The following is a 21,077-nucleotide window of genomic DNA, read 5'->3' on the forward strand; positions in this document are numbered from 1 at the left end:
TAAATGTATATGGGGGGGGCTTACTGCCTCAGAGTCAATAGCCTCAAAGGAAATGTTCTTTGGAATGTTTTTCTTTTAGACCCTTTATAGAGACAGGAGATGATAAATACTTTAAACATGTCATGGTAAACAAAAACCACGAGTTTTAATTTCCACAGTGTCCACGCATCTCTGCTTCAAAAAAGCACTGTTTGTTCATCCGTGGAGACATCTGGTGGGTGGTCTAGATGGTTAGCTGATGGGACAGCAGAAGACCCGCAGGACTGCTAAAGGTGACAAGACCAACTTTTAGACAGCTCCTTCGCCAAACATTAGAATATACTTTGTCATTCTTGGAATGATCATCAGGATCACATTAGCCTGATTCAGGTAATATACAGGAAGATGGTGATCAGATACAGGACAGCAAAATGTCCACAGAGCAGAAGGTCCAAACAAAGGGGCTCCGCGAGATTACCGCATAAAAAAAAAACACGGTAACCCGAATCATTACCTTCATTCTTTACGATCAGGAGGAGGAGGAGTGATTTCTGGTTAAAAACCTGATTATTTTCCCTGAAATTATATTACGGTCTCGTCACTCTGTAGTTAAGTGAAGCGATGGTAATGGATGGAGAGAAGAGACCACCAAAGGCAAAACCAATGTTCTCAAAGCCAACAGAACATCAGCCACAAGATGTAGACGATTTAAGGCTCTGAGGGTTGTCACCATGAACATCACAGTATCCACCGGCTCTAGCCACAAGTGAAAAATTATCCTACCACCAATGTTAAATTGGAGCGGTGTGCTTACAATGAGTTTCTTCACCATTTGACTTACACATTATACAGGGCTTGGTGGAGAAACCTGCCAGTGTTGGTCCTTCAAGGAACCAGCCTTGGTGTAATTTACTCGTCCCACGTCCCCAAAAGGAAGACAACAGAGAAGGCTTGTGCGTTGGCCTTGAGGAGCATTTGGAGTGGTTTCATCCTTGAAGCAGGAGGCCAATAGTAGCATTGACACACCACAGCATCCCTACGAACTTCCTTTGTTTCTTAAAATACTTAATATAAATAGCAGAACACATTTAATTTTATTTTTTTGACCCATTTCCTAGGATGATTTTACTTTCTTATCACTGGAGCGTTTCTTTAAATTGTTTATTTTTATTGTTACATTAAATGAATATATACAAATCATTGTTTAATATTTTATTATTGTGTATTAAGATATTTTTTTTCCAGTTTTCATTTAACGATTAACAGATTTTCATCTTCTGCTCATTACCGCGAGGACGGTTATAGTGAGCGCGATGGTCCCCGCCGCTCCTCCGATCACCATTCCGAGAACGTTAGCGTGGAACTGCGCCGTCTCGCATCGCTCTCCCCTGTAAAAAAACGCCTGACTAGAAGAGCACCTGTAGGGGCAAATAACTGGTTAATACCCTCAAAATTTCAAAATACCTCCCCAAATCTTCATTTTACATCTCAGCCTAATTTGCGTGAATATTCTGCCCCAGACGATGAATCTACCGCTTTGACGCTCTGATACGTCGTCGCAGGTTCAAAGGGAGTGAGAAGAAGCGACGTGGGGTCAGGACAGTTGTTTGAGTAACGACAAAGCACTCAAAAGAATGAAAACAGGCCTTAATTAAGTCTTCACATTTCTGAAACTATTATAAATCTTGAAAAACATAAAAACTTAAAGTTTGTAATTTTTTTTGCTGCAAAATAGATATTTCCGAGACATACGAAAAACCATAATGTCCGTTTGAGGATAATCCTTAATCTGACACTCGTGTCGTTTGGCAAAGAGTGATTTTGCTGCGCTGTCTGTGCCAAGACCTAATCAAGTTGTGACCGACAAGCCAAGGATTTTAGTATCCATCTTGTCTAGAAGCTCCCAAAAGAAATGATTGCTAATGGAACCCAGGTCTACACCCCAACTTAAACGAAAGACTCGACGTTATAATGCTGAGGTAGCATGGAAGGGTCAGTAAGTGGCCACTGGGGTTGTCTAATTTAAAGAAGTGGTCACTAGAATCCGATTTTTTGGAGGTGGGGTACAATTCCAGGTATAACCCCAACCCTCAAAGTCAGACTTAGACATTCCTTCCATCCCTGGACCATTACTACGGCTCTCCTAAAGCTTCTGATGCCGACACCTGCACAAGATACGGATTGGCCTTTCCAGCCTATCTATTATATATATATAAAGATTTACCTGCAGCTGGCAATCCCCCTCTCCATGACACAGACGCCACCGTTCAGACACGGGTTTGGATCACATGCGTTGCTATCCAGGGGCATCAGCTGGACGGAGTAATCGCCCTGGTTGCCATTATTCTGTAGGGCTCGTTTCTTCCTTTCTGGAACAGCCTCTATGGCCGCCTCTTCGGCTGCGGGCTCAGGTCGCTGTCTGATAGGAACTCCAGTTTTTATCAGGTGCGTGAGATCTTTGGGGAAATAACATGTTCAAATTAAGCATGACAAAAATATTTAACCAGGTATTTGCCCATAAGCCAAGCTGAGTCAACGTGTACTGTGACAAGTTCAACAACGTAGGTATTGCGCATGTTATACAGATAACGATGTGTCACTTGATACGGGGTCACATGTCACTTATATATTGTGCTAGCCATCTTGTTAGCAGGCGTACAGACAAAGCAGAACTTTACCTTAAATGTGTTACGTCAGCACAGACATGATTATCACTTGGTGTCACTAGATAAAACGTCGCCTATTCACCCAAGAGTACCAGTAAAACAACTAAACATCGCACACATTACCAGATTTGGTAATCAAAGGAAATTGTTATACTAGGCCAACATTTCCACCAATAAGGTCTTCATCGGGTTAAACCAGAGCAAGCGCATGTCGACAGGACCCCTTTTAGTAGGGAATTAAAGGACTATAGAAAATTCTGTGGAATGTGGGGGAAGGAATCTCACCTTGTGGGGGGCACTTCCAAAAACTATATTATGGCTGTGTTATATTAGACAATGACAGTAAGAGTCACTTACCCCCTGTTCTATACATAGGAACACAGCATTTGCCAGCAAATAAGAACCGTACAGCACGTCTAGTCTGCCCTATCAAAGTTCTTGATACAGTAGAGTCGTAGACATTAGCTTTCTTTCCTCTGTTAATGTTACCTTTAGTTAAAACGTACCTGAAAATTCCACAAAGATGATCAGGTCATCATTTTTCAAAAAGCTCCTCCGCTTCAAATGGTCGTGGGTTATAAACGTACTCCATCCATAATCGGCTGACCGGTTACAGTTGCAAGAGGGGTCATAAGGTCCCGTTAGAGAGGGTCGTTCCCAGCGTGAGATATTATTCATGGCTGCGGGAAAAAAATTAATCATAAAATGATGACTAATACAAATACATGATTTCTAAATGAAGTCCAATCAGATGCTACCTGAACCTATTTAAAATATGTGTTATATGTATTATATATATCTATATATATATACATATATATACCATACGTAATATAGTGTATTCTATATCAATCTATTCCATGCAGCGTATACATGCAAGAATTCTGATCTGGATTGTCCATGGTACATTGACCATGAAACTGCTGGCTAAGAGTGTTGAGAGTAGGAGTCTGGTTGCGGGTGGCAAAAATACCTACATACCAGGTGCGGATGCTAGGCATTAAAAGCAATGTACTAGATGGCCAGGGTAACCCCTGTGAAGGCAATAAATAGCCGTGGATTAAAGTGGATTGCCGTGGAGCTTTAGTGCGGAGTTTGGGGCGAGGATCCCTACACCAGGACAGGAGGCCAAGCTCTTCTCTCTGGGTTACATCCCTAAACGTCCATTGGTGTCCCAGCAGTGTCAGGACCTAGAAGGTTCACTTACATTCAATAACATGAGATGCCGCCGTGGTGAAGCTTCGGCTGGAGGACATCCTTAACGTGATATCCGGGTCCTGGTCGAGCACTGTGATCATAGCCTGTCTGTTGAGAGCAGGCCACTCTAAGACCGCGTCATCTTCTCCGCTGCACAGGTGGAAGGAAATCCCCGTGTAGCCCACATAAGTGGACTGGCTTTGGCCATGAGGGTACAAGCCCACGCCATAGCGGTAGCCCTCTGGACTGGTAAAGCAAGGGCTGGCAACGCGATCCCCTTTCACCGTGCTGGCCAGGACCTGGCTGAAATTGCGGACCACCCATGCTGTATTGGGGCACGCCGTTTCCATGAGCGTGATATCGTCGATCAGAATCCCACCGCTGGTTGCTTTGTCGTCACCCTGGACTCCTTGGAACACGTAGCGGAATTTCTTATCTGCGTTGAGGGTCACGTGTGCGATTTTCCAGTTGTGATCATTATCACCTAAACAAGGAGGCAAAACAAACAAGTTATTCCTCTACGGAATCTCTGGAGTAGCGTTGCACAGAGGTTGAGAGATGATACCGTAGCAATTTCATTAATGGGAACTTTGCACAGACTGCTGCTTACAACAGTGATTTACGGAAACGGACTTGAAGAACGAGGCAAAGTTAATTATCTCCGCTTGTTTTGTTCTGGTAATGCAGATATCGGAGCTTTTGCATCTCTGGTTGGTGTTCTATGTGCTTCACATGGCACAAACTGTGATAAGCTGTGTCATTAAATCTCTAGCTGGGCAGCAGAGACAAAATGCCTTTAACTGCAACCCTTGCCAGGCTGTTCCTTCCAGAACCAGAAGAAAAATACCTCCAAAGCTTTGGGACTTCAAAGGCAATTGAAAAAAAGACATCTGAGGTCCTGAAAGCTTATACATCTTGACCCAAAGTTGGCCTTATTAATGGCAACCCATCCGACTAAAGACTCTAAAGAGCAGAATAACGATAGTACCCAGAATTGTATGAATTTTCTTCATCCTCCTGACGTTTCCGGTGCCGTCGTCTATACGGAGCCAGATAACAAGTTTATCCTGGGGGTTTCCATTCATCTTGTAGAAGAACTGAAGACACTGCTCTGTCCTCTTGGGGTAAAGAATCCTAGATTCAAGGAGGGCTGTGCGGCCGACTGGTCCAGAAACGGTGTCGAAGTGCATGAAATACCCAGATTCTGCAAACAGGAAACGTGGCGAAGAAAACGGAGATAATTAAAAGCGGTGTAGTCATTGACTGGCGTATACGCGGAACAACCTTCCAGCTGAAACGGTAGAGGTTAATACAGCGAGGGAATTTCAGCATGCATGAGACAGACATACGACGATCTTCAACCAACGTAAGGTTTGAGGTTTTACAGCAGGTAGGATAGTTGGGAGACTAGAAGTCTACAAAGAAACAGACATTAGCATTGCCATAAAGCATAAGCTCAGTGTTGAGTTTGAGCTGGGAAAGTTACCCAATATATCACATGACTGACAGCAATGGCCACCTCCAGACATTACTGTATACAGCGCTGGGGGTTATTACTGTATAGTGTGTGGGGGTAATTACTGTATAAGGGCTGGGGGTTATTTCTGTATACTGGGGGGGTAATTACTGTATACAGCGCTGGGGGTTATGCTCAAGGCAATTTTTTTTTCTTTGGTATTTTCACATTAATAAAGCCGTCAATCAAGTACCCAGCAAAATGATCTGCATGCGGCTGCTTAATCTTACGGTTGACACCAAAATCAAAACTCCTTTGACACAGGTGTAAGCCGGGCGATCTCTGCATCGGGTCCCAGCTGAGGCAGAGTTTATGGTTAATGCCCCAGCACTGAAATATTTTTACAAGCCAACAAACATTAGCGGAGTTCATAGTGCACTTCTAGTTATGGACGTTATATAAACGGCTCAGGATGAAGAACTTCATGGCCTCAAATACATTTTTAATTTTCTACTTATCAATAGAGACAAACAAGGCAATCTAACCTTTGTATGGGCAACAGCCTCAGAAACCTGTGTTCATGCCTGCAGTAAAGCCATAATATTTGGCCTTTGACTCGAGATTAGCCTTGCGGTGTAAACTAGAATGTGTTGCCAGGCTGGGGCACGTGACGCCTTATTACCTCTGCAGCGGCCCACAAGCGTGTGATCCTCGGACGATCCCGAGACGCTGAGCTGATGGACCCAGTCGGCGTTATCGTTGGCTCCCTGCACCATGCCGCAGATGTTAATGTACTCAAACGAGCACTGGTCCAAAAGGGTGTGAGAAGCCGCTGCAAAGACAATACATAAAGGGTATATCTGCTCTGAATGTACCATCAGACGTCACGGAAGCCGCTGGATCATACATACTGCAGTTGTACATGCGGTTCAGGCGCTCCAAGTCCAGCTCGGATAAGTCGAGGCGCTGGCCGATGACGTTGTTGAACGCGGGTATCTTGGCGGTAATGGTGGGAACACTCGCGTTCTTGTTGAAAGAGAAAGGGCCGTAGTGCATGACGGACTCGTAATCGTAGGGGGTGTTCAAGTCGGTGATAAAGCCGTCGTCGTACTTATTGAAATTGTGCTCTAAGCCTGCGAAAACAAAATTCAACAGGGTGTGCGTGTTACTCTTTAATCATACCCCTCCCAAGTGTCCCCTGTTTGCCTGTCCCCCTTTAGAATTCAAACCCCTCTTTCCTTTATTCCTCCCCTGATGCCCCTCTAGGAGGTCAGAATGTTTGCTGGGTATGAGGGTATGGCAGGTTTCTACAGCCTTAAAAGCCCCGGTAATGTGTCAAGACATTGCAGGCAATAAACTGTGTAAATAAAATTCATTATTCTTCTAAATATCACACTTGGTTAAATTTATCTACTAACATGTACAGATCTCCTAACATGTACAGCTCACCGGCCTGGGAAAAACAGGTACGCTGGGGGGTATTGTTAATACTGGGGGTATGATGCTGGAGGGTATTATTAATACTGAGAGGTATTGTTAATGCTGGGGGGTATAATGTTGGGGGTATTGTTAATACTGGGGGGTATAATGCTGGGGGGTATTGTTAATACTGGGCGGTATGATGCTGGGGGGTATTGTCAGTACTGGGCGGTATGATGCTGGGGGTATTGTTAATACTGGGGGTGTATTGTTAATACTGGGGGGTATAATGCTGGGGGGTATTGTTAATACTGGGCGATATGATGCTGGGGGGTATTGTTAGTACTAGGCGGTATGATGCTGGGGGGTTTTGTCAGTACTGGGCGGTATGATGCTGGGGGTATTGTTAGTACTGGGCAGTATGATGCTGGGGGGTATTTTTAATACTGGAGGGGTATTGTTAATCAAGAAAGAAAGAAAGCTAGAACAGTGGAATGTCTGATCTGTTGGATTACAAGAAGACAGAAAAAAAGATTGTCCCAAAGAACCAGAAAATTCCTTCTTAACTTCAAGGACAATCATACTTTGTCCCTGGATGAAAGTTATCTCAGCTAAGGTTTAATTTTATGACCCTGCATGCCTGGGTTCACTAGAAAGGCCATGGAACCTTAACTCGATCTGCTAAACAGACTCGCTTCACTCCTATGACCTTAAAGGGACAGTGCGGCGTCTCATGCTGCCGCTAATGAGGGGGGGCTCTGATCTCCATGACCAGACTGCATGGGGGGGCACAAATATGAGGACGGTGTCCATGGAGGAGGCGACGGGGGGCAGAGCCCAAGGTAAATATATCACTCGATACCACTCTCATCTCATTGTCCACAGTACACATCATGAACGTGAAGTCACTTTAAACTGACCCAAAAATGTATCCTGAAGCGCGGGTTCTGGCGATAACATTAAACTGACCTTCTGTGATTTCATTCCACCAAATCTCAACATAATCATCTCTGTCTGTCCGCGACTGCTCATGGTAAAAGCCCAAAGCGTGAAGGATCTCGTGCTCCACGACAGCCTTATGGTCGCATCTTTCGCCAATCGAAAGATCCTGTCCGGCGGGCAGTTTACCGACCATGGACCAGCATCTGAAAACCCAAGCATGAGAATCGAAGCTACGTTTACAGGACGTGTCTCCAACATAACCTGCAGCTCCTTCCGTCTCCGCTGCCTTGTTGCTCTCTACTAAGGGTGACGGTGAGACCTCATACCAAGGCAACGGAGAAGCAAAGCCATTACGAGGTACAAATCCTGCTGCACCCTCCCTCTAGACCACCACGTGTTAGACTCCCAGGCCATGACATCATCCGAACAGGCGGAAATACGGGGGGAGACCCCCCAAGTTCACCGAACTCCAAAGTTTGGTCAGAATTGTCTCTCTTGATTCATTACGGGTGAATAATTGTAAACAGAACAGGAACGTTCAAGGATTCCAATCACTTACCCTCCAAACTTCTGAAAATGGATAAACGCGGGTTCTCCTTCGTAAGGCTTGAAATCGATACAAGATTTAAGACGGAACATTTCAAAAGATTTGAGGATGACTCCTTTCGCATTTAGATCTGGAGCAAAAAATAAATGAAAACAATACAATTAAATTTAAAAAAATAAATCACATTTTTATATACATTTTAAGGCCAATTGGTTGGCCTGTGGTTGTGTGAGGGGCTTCGGAGTTATATCCAACGCCCTCCTCTCACACAGGCTCATCGCTTCGGATCACCGCCGTTTCCCACCCATGTTTCCCAACCCCTTTTTTCTTATCTACGTTTTCTTAACATTGCCCCTACCATAAACTTATATATTATCCAAATACTTAAATAATTTAAAACTAAAGGACGGGTATTTTTCATTTTGGTATTAAGTGATTTTTGTAAGCGTAAAGCCCACAAATAATAGCAATAACCTAGATTGTCGGCCAGTATGTAGGGAATCGGGAAGGTCCATCTGTAGGATTCATTACGGAGGGCATTGCGTGGGCTTCCCTGTAAGAAAGAAATCAGAATGAATGTTGGTTTATATACAGTACTGTGCAAAAGTTTTAGGCAGGTATGAAAAATGCTGACATATTAATAGTTTATTTTCATCATTTAACAAAATGCAAAGTGAATGAACAGAAGAAAAACCCTAAATCAAACCAATATTTGTTGACCACCCTTTCTTTCTTCTAGGTACAGTCGCCCACAGCTTTTTTAAAGAACTCGGCAGATCCCCCACAGCTGCTTCTCTCTCTTCCCGTAATCTCAGACAGACTCGGTGATGTTGAGATCAGAGCTCCGTGGCTCATACCTTCACCTCCAGGACTCCCCGATCTTCTCTAGCTGAAGATTGTTCTTAATGACTTTGGCCGCATGTTTGAGGCCATCACACAGCTCCCTGATGGTATCACATGATGGATAAGTATCTGCCCGCACTTCTCAGCTTTGAGGAGACCATTAATTCTGACTAAATCCACATTTTACAGAGCCAAACTTGCCAGGAACATCCACCACGAATCACGGTTGCCTACAAACACTTATTCTTTTTAACCGTTTTCAGGCCCTTCAGCAAACAAACCGCCTTCTGCTGCAGTCAGCAGTTCCTGGGTTTTCGTGAATAGTTGAGCCGCTTGCCCTTGGAGGTATGGCTTTTTGGCCACAAGTCTTCTAAGATCAGACTTCTCCGGACAGTAAATGGGTGTACCGGGGTCCCACTGTTTTCTGTCAATGCTGAGCTGATGGCGCTGCTGGACATCTTCTGATTGCAAAGTAAGTGTGATGCGTCTCTCACCTGCTGCACTGCGTGTTTCATTGTGTTTTTTTAAAAGAGTTTGGACAGAACATCTGGGAACCCCACATGCGTCTCGATATTTCTGCCTGGGAGGGGAGCCGATGCAGTATAACTACCTTGTGTGTTGTTGCTGTGCTCAGTGTGTAGGACTTTTGACATTAAACCGCCTTCTGTTACAGTTAATGATCATGTATCAACCTACATATTAAATCGATGATCATTAGCACCCGTTTGGCATAATTGTTTAATTATACACCTAACAGAATCGCTGACTTTGTGCGAGCGAACCCAGAAGAAACGATTCTGAATGAAGTCTCTTATTCTGACGTTTCCCCTCCTTTTTAATGCATTTTCCTCCTTCATTTTCTTTATACACTAAACACACTTACCGCCAGCTTGATATCTCCTTCAAACAAATTCTCTCCAGACTCTGAAATGACACAATGATTTTTAATATATCACATAGTAACCCCTACTATGTCATTATTGGTATCAGGTTAAACACACGCTTATATAAATATCGTCTTTTCTTTTTTTATAAGTTTTAGTTTTTCATAATAAAATGTTTTCAGACAGCTGCACATCAGCCATATGTATGAGTTTCAACACTAAAATCACGAAGCTAGATTCTCATGAAACACTAATGAAAGTCTATGGAGGAAAGGACTTCATTAGCATCGCCATAAAGAATGAGCTCAGTGTTGGGTTTGAGCCGAGAAAGTCGCCAAAAACATCACATGACTGACAATGGCCGCCGCCAGGTCTGCAGATAAAGGGAGTTTTATTGGAGTAAAGTGAGATAGACTAAGTATTTCTCAATGTGGACCAACATTACAGTATGGGTGTTATATTACTGTATCCAGCGCCAGGGGGTGTTATATTACTGTATCCAGCACCGGGGGGGTGTTATATTACTGTATCCAGCGCCAGTGGGTGTTATATTACTATATCCAGCGCCAGGGGGTGTTATATTACTGTATCCAGCACCGGGGGGGTGGGGGGGTGTAATATCACTGTATGCAGCACTGGGGTTATAGTTGGGGGGGAGTTTTCTTTGTTTAGGGATGGGTAAGGAAGGCCATGCTAATTTGTTGTGGTTATAGGTACACAGAATAGTAACGGGGAATGTACGATCATCATATACACATATAACGGTATCTTTACCATGGGTACAATTTTGCATAAATTTAAATGTAAGGTATAAGAAACCCAGTTGCCGGTTCCGCCTGCCAGACCGAGGGTGCTGGGAACGTTTTCTAAGCCCAAAAGTCAGCGGTCCTGCTGCTTAGAAACAACTGGGGGTTTCCTGCAACCTCATTTGGAAACGTTTCATTTGACGAATTAAATGTATGAAGGAGCGCTATATGTGCTGATCAAAAGCGATGCGCAGTCTCTTATCAACGAGTACAAGAGCCATAATCTATAATTATATTTTATTCATATATTTTACTATTTATGTTATTTTTATTTTTCCATTCTGTATATATGACTGCCCATTTTCAATGATTCTATACATGTATACATGCATATTACCTGTATACATGCATATTACCTGTATACATGCATATTACCTGTATACATGCATATTACCTGTATACATACATATTACCTGTATACATACATTACTACTCCTATGGAAACTCCTTTCTCATATTAAAGGGTCAGTTCCGGTAAGTAAAAGTCAGAATAACGAATGATCGCTCACCAAGGTTTATTTTAGGGATATCTTCTCTCAGTCCACCGGCGTCAATATCAACATCTGAAACAGCCGAAAGCAAAACAAAAATGTTAGGTATGCGACTCTATCCTTAAATAATAATAGGTATTAAAGAATGTCCCTGCTTAAAACCAGGTGTAAACCATGTATAAGTAGCACCTGTCCCCAAGCAGAAATCTTTGTAATGAGATAGAAGGTGTGGGCTCCTTCACTTACCGTTAATGTTTTGCCTGTTATTGATCTAAAAAAAAAAAAGAAAGAAGAAATATGATTTAATCCTTTACAGACGGTCAAGTTTATATCTAAGCTAGCAGCCACCACATAGCATCTGACGGAGCAATATTCCTTTCCCATGCATGTTTAAATTCCCTTCAGCCTCTACCACTTCTGCTAGGAGACTGTTCCATTTACCCACCACTCTCTCTGTAAAGTAAAACTTCCTAACATTACACCTAAGCCCTTAGTTTTAGATTCTGGCCGCTCGTACTAACATTTCTCGTCCTTTGAGGATCCGTACCGGTGGACGCATTCCGGTTAAACTAGATCCATGCTACAAGAAGACCCTGGTAAAGGTAAAGACGTCCAGAAGGGCTGGGTTAGGTTTGGGTTTTTCCAACTGTTCACCAACAGCTGGATCATTACGGATTTCAACCTCATGTTCTAGAACAGATCCTCTTAATCCGATCTCTTAAATCGCGCAGGTTTCAGGGCAGTTCTACCTTCTGTCATTGAGGAACGCGTCTTACCGAATATGGTGCACCGTATCCACATAAAACAAGCAGGCACCCAATCCGCAGGAGTCCGATGGAGGCCATTGCAGCTGCTTGGAGGAGACAGACTGGACTGGACATCGGACTACGGTATTTAAAGGGCTTTCTTGAACTTCGCACGATTTATCAGGCTCCGGGTTAACCAGTACTTTGAATTTATCGCAGGAAATAATGCGGCAAGCCGGAATGTTGTGCACTCGGCACATTGTTATCTCCAGCGAGGGATCATAAAAACAAATGACCCGATCACGTTTATTGATGAGATTATGATTCAAGTCCGTATCCGAAGCCTAACGGGTTCAGCTGTAGCAGAGAGAGACGCCGAAGTAACTTCTATACCAGTTCATCATTCTCATAGCTGATCGTACGGTACATCGAACGGAGATTTTTGGTTCGTTTGCAGATGGGTGTTTCATGTTGATTCAGATCTCTCCGTGGTTTTAAGTGGATGTCATCTAATACGTTAAACGGTCTGGTGTCCCAAGCAAGAAAAAAGGAAACCGTAGAAGCTGCAGCTCCAGTGCTGCAGCGTAATGCCCCTCTCTGTGTTCACGCTGTGACAGTGGCAGGAACGACCTGGAACCCTCAATGAGCCACTGCTCAAGAAGACTGGTGGCTACTGGTAAGTAGGCACAGGTGCCTTAAAGTGCCAGGGCTACCCGGTCCTCACCAGTCTAGCCTTGGCGATGGGGAAGAGGAAAATGCGTTTGAGGGGATTCTGCAGAATCCTTCCATGGGGAAGCGACATGAAACATTAAAGGGACTTCCGCTATCAGATGTATTAAAGGGCATGCGAGAGCCGGAGTGTCGCTTTAAGTCAGAAACAAACCATTTAAGTATTTTATTAAAGAGCACTTTTGTTACCTGTCTGATGCGCCTGCGGCTCGCTCCTCTTCTTGTCCGTCTGTTCTCGTCAGACAGATGCCGTAGGCAGGCTAATGCACAATCACTGCACATTCTCTAAATCCCATCGTCCCGAAGCGGCTGGATTTACCATTCATGCAGCAGAAGCAACTCTGTCGTTATTTAAGGACGGGCGCGTTTCCGACCCAGCTACCTCTCCTCTTCCGTCCCGGGAGCTCAGGACGTTTGCTGGGCCAGAGGGTATCACAGCAGTCATCAGTCCTAAAAGTGACAATAATGGATTTATAGATTAAGTTGTGTAAAGAAAACAATCCTTTTTCTCAATTCGTATTATCTTTTATTTATATAGCGCCAACAGTTTACACAGCGCTTCATACAATACATATATTCAAGGGGTCTGACAAGACGAGAATTGACAGAATAAGACAAACCGATACATTAGGTGGAGAGGTTCGGCTCGCAAGCTTACAATCTAGAGGGAATGGGGGGAGGACAGACATAAGGTGTAGAGAAAGGTAAGGGGTAGTGTGGGGTGTATCAGTGATGGTGAAGTTATGGCGCAGCTTCTCTGAAGAAGTGGGTTTTGAGATGTTTCTTGAATGTTGGGAGGGAGGGTGAAAGCTGAAGGTTTGGTGGAGGTAGATTCCAGAGATATGGGGGCAGAAGTGAAATCTTGTAGACAGGATTACGGAGGAGCAGTGTTATGGGAGGTAGGATTACGGAGGAGCAGTGTTATGGGGGGCAGGATTACGGAGGAGCAGTGTTATGGGGGGGCAGGATTACGGAGGAGCAGTGTTATGAGGGGCAGGATTACGGAGGAGCAGTGTTATGGGGACAGTATTACGGAGGAGCAGTGTTATGGGGCAGGATTACGGAGGAGCAGTGTTATGGGGGGCAGGATTACAGAGGAGCAGTGTTATGGGGGCAGGATTACGGAGGAGCAGTGTTATGGGGGGGCAGGATTACGGAGGAGCAGTGTTACGGGGGGCAGGATTACGGAGGAGCAGTGTTATGGGGGGCAGGATTACGGAAAAGCAGTGTTATGGGGGGGCAGGATTACGGAGGAGCAGTGTTATGGGGGGGCAGGATTACGGAGGAGCAGTGTTATGGGGGGGCAGGATTACAGAGGAGCAGTGTTATGGGGGCAGGATTACAGAGGAGCAGTGTTATGGGGGCAGGATTACAGAGGAGCAGTGTTATTCGGGCAGGATTACGGAGGAGCAGTGTTATGGGGGCAGGATTACGGAGGAGCAGTGTTATGGAGGGGGCAGGATTTCAGAGGAGCAGTGTTATGGGGGACAGTATTACAGAGGAGCAGTGTTATGGGGGCAGGATTACGGAGGAGCAGTGTTATGCGGGCAGGATTACGGAGGAGCAGTGTTATGCGGGCAGGATTACGGAGGAGCAGTGTTATGCGGGCAGGATTACGGAGGAGCAGTGTTATGGGGGGGCAGGATTTCAGAGGAGCAGTGTTATGGAGGGGCAGTATTTTAGAATGTAATTTGAAAGGTAATGCGTACTCAGTGCTATACAGACTACCAATAACTGACACACAAAAAGCCTCAGTAATGCCCCGCCGTCCCTCTTTGGCAATTTGATATATTGGGGGAGCAGATAAATTGGATTACGGCCTCTTGTTCTAGCCGTGCTGTAATCACATCGGAGAAGAAAGCGGCAGAGCTTGTTGTACGCAGTGTTCTGATTGGTAACGTGGATCCGCAGCACGGGTGTGTAGAGCACGTTCTATTTCGTTGCACAATTTATTTTCTCATTTTAGACCCATTTCTGTACAAGACCCCTATTTTGAGATAGCGTTTAGCTGATGCTGCCTCCCAGCAGAAGTGGTAGAGGGTAATAGCAAGGGAATGTAAACACGCATGGGATAGGGATATGGCTTCTGAATCTAAGACGGGAATAACAGGCGACTAGACAGGATAAGAGGAGAAAAGGCAGGCGGCAGAATCCTGAAATAACAGAACATGCGTGTAATAGTGTATGATCCGCTCTATGCTGCCGGCCTGCTTTATGAAACTAGATGCGAACGATAAACTGCAACTCCCTCAATGCTCAGCAAACATCGGCAGCGATTGTAAATTGAACACCAGGAGGGCCGGGGGCTCTCATACCCCAATCATTACATTTATTGGGCAAATTCACACTTCAATCACTCCAAAAACCCACCAGTATAAAGCCGGATCACCACTCCCATCAATACCATCCTACTTTTATCACTGCCACCTCACTCGCATCTGACTTTAAGTCCCTTTTTTTCCCCCACCTCACTCAGGCCAAGGTTCAGCTCTCATGAATCTCACTATTATCATCAAACTCGCTGCTACCATGTCAAACTTCCACCAATCCCACTACTCTCAGTCAGCCCCCCATATCAATCCTACTACTCTCAGTCAGCCCCCCATATCAATCCTACTACTCTCAGTCAGCCCCCCATATCAATCCTACTACTCTCAGTCAGCCCCCCATATCAATCCCACTACTCTGTCAGCCACCCCCCCCATATCAATCCCACTACTCTCAGTCAGCCACCCCCATATCAATCCCACTACTCTCGATCAGCCACCCCCCCATATCAATCCCAGTGTTTTCAGTCAGCCACCCATATCAATCCCACTACTCTCAATCAGCCACCCCCCCCCATATCAATCCCACTACTCTCAGTCACACACACTCCTATCAATCCTACCACTTTCACACAATACCACCTCCATCAATACCGCCAAAACAAAAATCAGACACTCGCTGCCATCCATCTCATCCCCGCCACGTCAATGCCCAGCACAACCAGTTCGCGCTCTGCCACACGGGACCCCTTTCTCTCCCTACGCCGCCTCTATGATCCTGTAGCTTCAGCGAAGGCGACGCGCGGTGACGTCATCTCCCAGAGCCGCCCGCGCGCTGCGTTCTTTCGCGCTTGTGTAGTTTTGCCGCGAAGGCCCTGAGTCGGATTTAAATATAACCGCCTCGAAATGTCCTCCATCTTCAGATTGGCGGCGCCGGAGTCTGCCGCTGCTGCACCCGAGGAAGCGCTCCCGCCAGCGGCCTTGAGAATGGACTTTTTCTACCCCCATATTCAAGTGGGTGTGACGGAGCCCGTGCTTGTCACCCAGGTGCTGGACCCGCGGCGAGTTTTCTGCCAGCTGCGGAGTTTGTCTCATGAGGTACAGCGCCTTTCAGAGAGCATGCACCATTACTACGAGCTGCAGGCCGGATATGGCGATGCCAGCATGCAGCATTCCTTTATCCTTGGGCAGCCATGTGCCTCTCGTGGCCCTGATGGATGTTGGTACCGCTCGCTATTGCAAGAGTACATTCCGGACAGACGCCTCGCTGCGGTCATACATGTCGACTGGGGCCGCCGGGATGTCGTTCCCATGACCGGCTTGCGGTCCCTGGCCCCTGATTTTTTCCGGATGCCCGTTGTCACTTTCCCCTGCAGCTTGTATGGTGTGTCAGATAGGGGCTCGGGCTGGGATCCCGCGCAGGTCTTCGAGCTACGCTCCTTACTTTACGGAAGACAGCTTACCGCCAAGATTGAGTTTTACAATTCCTACGAGCATTTGTACGTCGTCAACCTGTTCGGAGACGACGGGTTCAACGTAAATCGCCTGTTTGACATGAGGGCTCACACTCTGAAAGTCTGCCAGGCGAACAGGCTGATGGCCGACGGCCCCGTGCCCGTGGAAGAAGTATGTGGCAATGGCAAAGCACGGGTAGCCGACGTTCCCAAGCAACAGTTTTATGTTCCCGCTACCCCTACGCAAGAGCTGAAGGTTGGTAAATTCTACGACGCCTTCGTGGAGTTTGTCTGCGACCCCTCTCGCTTCTGGATCAGGATTGCCGAAAACGCTTCAAACTACAGCAAAGTGGTGAACGGCGTCACGCGCCTGTATTCCCAAGCGTCCAAACTAGATGGCATCATACCGAAGCCCCAGAGAGGACAACTGTGCTGCACCAAGTTCAAGGATAACCAGTATTACCGAGCCGAGGTGGTGGCCACTCACGAAAAGAAAGTCACCGTGTATTTCATTGATTATGGCAACTCAGAAACCGTGGACTGGTATAATGTGAAAGAGCTACCTGCCCAGTTCAGAGATATACCCGGCTCGGCTATACGTTGTTGCCTGGCGGACATCCACCCCTTGGGTGAGGAATGGAGTTCTGAAGCTATTGCTGCCTTCAAAGTGGCTGTCGTGGATAAGAAACTTGTCATTTACATCGTTTGCAAAGAGTCCGATAACTATACGGTGGAGGTTTTGGATCAATCCAGAATAGAAGAAAGAAGTATAGGCAAAGTCCTTGCCGATGCAGGACATGCAAAATTCGAAAGCCACGAGCCTGTAGAGGAGCTCCCGAAGCTTATTACCGCTATGGCTATTGGAAAGGAGAACGACGTTCAATTGAACGATGCGGTTTCTAGTAAAAAGTCCCATAAGACACGCCAGCGAGAGCCTGTACCCAATCGGGCAAAAGGAGACAAAGCCAAAAAGCCCATGTGCTCTCCCTTTGAAGATCAATTTTTTGAGCCCGGGGCTACCATAGAAGTGGTTGTATCTTCTGTTGATCATCCGGGTTTGTTTTGGTGCCAAAACGTTGCACACGCCTCAGACCTCAATCACCTCATGAATAAAATACAGGAGTATTGCTCAAGCACGAGTTGTCCTTCCGATAGACGGTCATCTAGCTGTCTCGCAAGAAGCCCGAGTGACGGCCAGTGGTACAGAGGATTTGTTACAGAGACACCTGTTTGCGCCTCTGATTCAGAAACGGTTGAAGTGCTGTATGTGGACTACGGAAGGAAAGAAATGGTTCCGGCAAGGGATCTCCGTTCGATTAAAAGCGAATTCTTTAACTTGAAAGCCCAAGCCTTCAGGTGCAGCCTGTATAACATTATCGCTCCTCTTGGCAAGGATCCGTTTTGTTGGGACGCAAAAGCAACCGGGCTCTTCAACGAGTTTGTTGAGGGTGCATCAGGAAAGTCCGTGCCGTTCTGCTGTATGTTTTTCGCCGTAGCGTCCATGGACGATGAGATGTTTAACATCGTGGACTTGTTCACTCCGTTTACCAGCGTATGCAATTTGTTAGTAGAACGAAGACATGCCACTCCTCTGTCTCACAAAACGTTGGACCCGTCAGTGCAGCTTCATTCATACTTTTACTCCATGCACGATATTAAGATAGGCTGCGAAGAAGAGATTTACGTCACGCATACTAATCGCTCTCTGGAGTTTTACTGCCAGCTTTCCAGAAACGCCGGAACGGTTGACGAGATCTCATCCGTCGTCGCAAGGGCATCCAGCAAGGCACAGGAATCCAAAGCACCTCTCGGGCCATTGTGTCTCGCCAGATTTACAGACAAGCAGTGGTACCGTGGCTTTATCTGCTCTAACTCTAGCAATCCAGAGGTCTTCTTTGTAGATTTTGGTAACACTGATAAAGTTAACGACAAAGACCTGCTCCCGATAAAACAAAACGAGTACGAGCTGCTGCTTTTTCCAATGCAAGCCATAAAATGCTCTCTCTCCGACGTTCCTCCTAACGTTCCGAGTGATATTGTATCTTGGTTCGAGAAAACCGTTCTGGATAAACCGTTAAGAGCGATCATTGTAGCCAAAGAGACAGATGGGAAGTTGATTGTGGAGCTGTACAGCGGCAACCGACAAATAAATACAAGTATCAAGTCAAAGTTAGGTTTGAGAAGCCAGAAAGACACCGCAAACGCTCTCTTGCATTCTGCGTCTGACAACGTCCGAAACGGTGACACAAAGAAAAGAGCCTACAATGCAAGTAAAGGAGAAACCAGAGATCCTGGGCAAAGATTTTACCAGGTTAATTCCAAAAGAGACGAATCTAGATCTTCGCAAAGTGTTTCACGTAATGCTGCGCCGCGGCAGAAAGCGGACTCTGCAAAAGACAGAATGCTTTCTTCCGAAACCAAGCCCGTGTTAAGTAATAAATCGCCGCAGATGCGCTCTTTTGGGGACAAACTATACAAGGCGAGTCCTCCTCAGATAAAACTGAAAGATTTGCCCAAGAGAAACCTCTTTCCTGGATTACAGTTTCCCGTGTACATTTCCCACATTAACTCGATATACGACTTCAGCGTGCAGATCGCGCAAGACGCGGAGCTTTGTGAAATCTCCAAAATCCTAAACGAAACCAGCAAGCCGGAGAAAGTTTTTGAAAAAGACGTTCAAGCGGGGGACCTGGTTTGTGCTTTTTTTGCAGACGACGAGTTGAATTACAGAGCTGTCGTAACAGAAAAAAGTCCCGATGGGTTACATGTTGAATACGTGGATTACGGTAATACCTCGGTTGTGCCGGTTTCCAAAGTAGCCAGGCTTCCAGAGAAACTGCTGTCGTACCCGGTGATGAGTTTTCATTGTACTCTAAACCGACAGAGTTTCGGCACCTCGGACGACGACCTGCTGCATAAATTTACCGAAAGAACAAACGATCTTCAGCTCTGCTGTGAGTTTCTGCGACAGTGCGGCGATAGGTGGGAAGTCCGCCTGAGCGATCAGCAGGGCTCCGTTACCGACTTTCTGACCTCGTCTGTGTCTGAAGAACCCCCGTCAGCCGAGCCCACAGACGACTTACCTGCGAACGATGCAGGGGATACAACTGAAAACGTTACCTCTAGAGACTCGTTTGTGTGGAACTTGCCGCAGCGCGGTGAAACTGTAGACGTATACGTTAGTGCCGTTGACAGCCCTGAACATTTTTGGTGTCAGCTGACAACATCCGACGTCGACGGGTTAGCGGTTAAAGTCCAGGAGGCAGGGGAGCTGTCTATTGTAGACGATTGCTTTATTTCCGCCATAGAAGTTGGGTCCCCGTGTAATGTGATGTATAGCGATGACAATAACTGGTATAGGGCAGCCGTCACACGCATAGAAGCAGGACTCATAACTGTAAGATTTGTTGATTATGGCAACGAGGAGACTGTTAAGGCCGATCATGTACGGCAGCTTCCGAGCGCATTAACAACGATACCTGTTGTGGCGTTCCCGTGTTGCCTTGCGGGATTTAATCTTTCAGACGGATGCTGGAATTCAGATGCCAATACGTTTTTCTACAATAGAGTCACAGAAGATAGCTTGGAGATTACCGTCGTTGGAATTCAGCCGCCTGGAATAGGCAATATACCGATGGTGTCTGTGAGTGCAAAATACAAAGGAGAGGATATTAATGAAGAGATGAGGCCGTTCTGGTGCGTTGGAACCGATCGTGGCGCGAGTGCTTCGCTTACAGAGGACACCAAAGCACGTTGCGATTCTTTAGAATTCGAAACTGTTTCTGACACCAGTTTACCGGACTCTGACGCACCAGGCGACAACATTCAGGAAAACGTCGATCCTCAAGGAAATGATGAACAAGAAAAACAAGTCGCAGGAGACCGGGAGTGTTCAGGGCCATGGATCTCCTCTCAAGGGGAGGCAGCCATTGAAACAGGTGATGGTGAAGGTGGGTTTCACGCATCATAAATAATACTTTATGGCTCCAGGCCACTGTGTGCGTTTACACAAGCCTCTTATTTCTAATGATATTAACAGTTTGAGTTACCCAGTTAAAAATCTACTGAAGGGGTCGTGGTTGCGTTTTGTTTTTCTTTGCCAGCTAACGCATCACAAAATACATGAACTTAAGCCATGTTTTACTTATGTATTTTTATATTGCATTTTCCACAGAAAGAAGTCCGGGATATTTGTTTTTTAACACGCGACAGGATGAGGCGGCCGCTGGTGATAGAGCAGCTTCGCAAGAGGACGACATGCGGGGTAAATGTCTTAAAATCTACGTGACCCTGCATCTTACTCTGCGTGTAGAGTATGACTGCTCGATATGGCAGTATCCAATTTAAAAGAAAAAAAAAAGGAAAACTAATTTTAATTGCTTTTATGCATTGCATCGTGATCATTGACTGTTTCTTGTTTCAGCTAAGGATACGCTGTGCACAGACTCTCTGGCTACAAGGAAGTCTTCTGGAGCTTATGTGGGATATATCCGGGACCCTTTTCGAGGTAGTGTTGATTTAGAAAACGTTATTTTGCTGACTAATATATACATGGCAGCTTTATGAGATGTACATATAAGAGGGAAATGTGCTAAACTACACAAAAGAAGTTACCTGTGAACTAGGATTCTCTTCCTTAAATGCATAGCCT

General features: G+C 45.8%; 2 protein-coding genes across 2 annotated transcripts; one reads left to right on the forward strand and one right to left on the reverse strand.

Moving 5' to 3' along the window:
* Window positions 1-1,224: 1,224 nt before the first annotated feature.
* On the reverse strand, window positions 1,225-12,075 carry MEP1A (meprin A subunit alpha). The gene is made up of 14 exons (XM_053461233.1): window positions 12,007-12,075; window positions 11,477-11,501; window positions 11,249-11,302; window positions 9,933-9,973; window positions 8,681-8,759; window positions 8,219-8,336; window positions 7,687-7,862; window positions 6,210-6,431; window positions 5,981-6,130; window positions 4,831-5,046; window positions 3,853-4,326; window positions 3,152-3,325; window positions 2,204-2,435; window positions 1,225-1,397 (listed from the first exon to the last, which is right to left on the reverse strand). Exons 1-14 carry the CDS (start codon window positions 12,073-12,075, stop codon window positions 1,250-1,252), a joined length of 2,178 nt encoding a protein of 725 aa, XP_053317208.1. The 3' UTR covers window positions 1,225-1,249.
* A 3,884-nt stretch (window positions 12,076-15,959) lies between these two features.
* On the forward strand, window positions 15,960-20,853 carry TDRD6 (tudor domain containing 6). Its single transcript, XM_053460470.1, has 3 exons — window positions 15,960-20,376; window positions 20,601-20,760; window positions 20,850-20,853. Exons 1-3 carry the CDS (start codon window positions 15,960-15,962, stop codon window positions 20,851-20,853), a joined length of 4,581 nt encoding a protein of 1,526 aa, XP_053316445.1.
* Window positions 20,854-21,077: the final 224 nt, after the last annotated feature.

Source organism: Spea bombifrons, chromosome 3, assembly GCF_027358695.1.
Source record: "Spea bombifrons isolate aSpeBom1 chromosome 3, aSpeBom1.2.pri, whole genome shotgun sequence".
In the NCBI taxonomy this organism is placed as follows: domain Eukaryota; kingdom Metazoa; phylum Chordata; class Amphibia; order Anura; family Pelobatidae; genus Spea; species Spea bombifrons.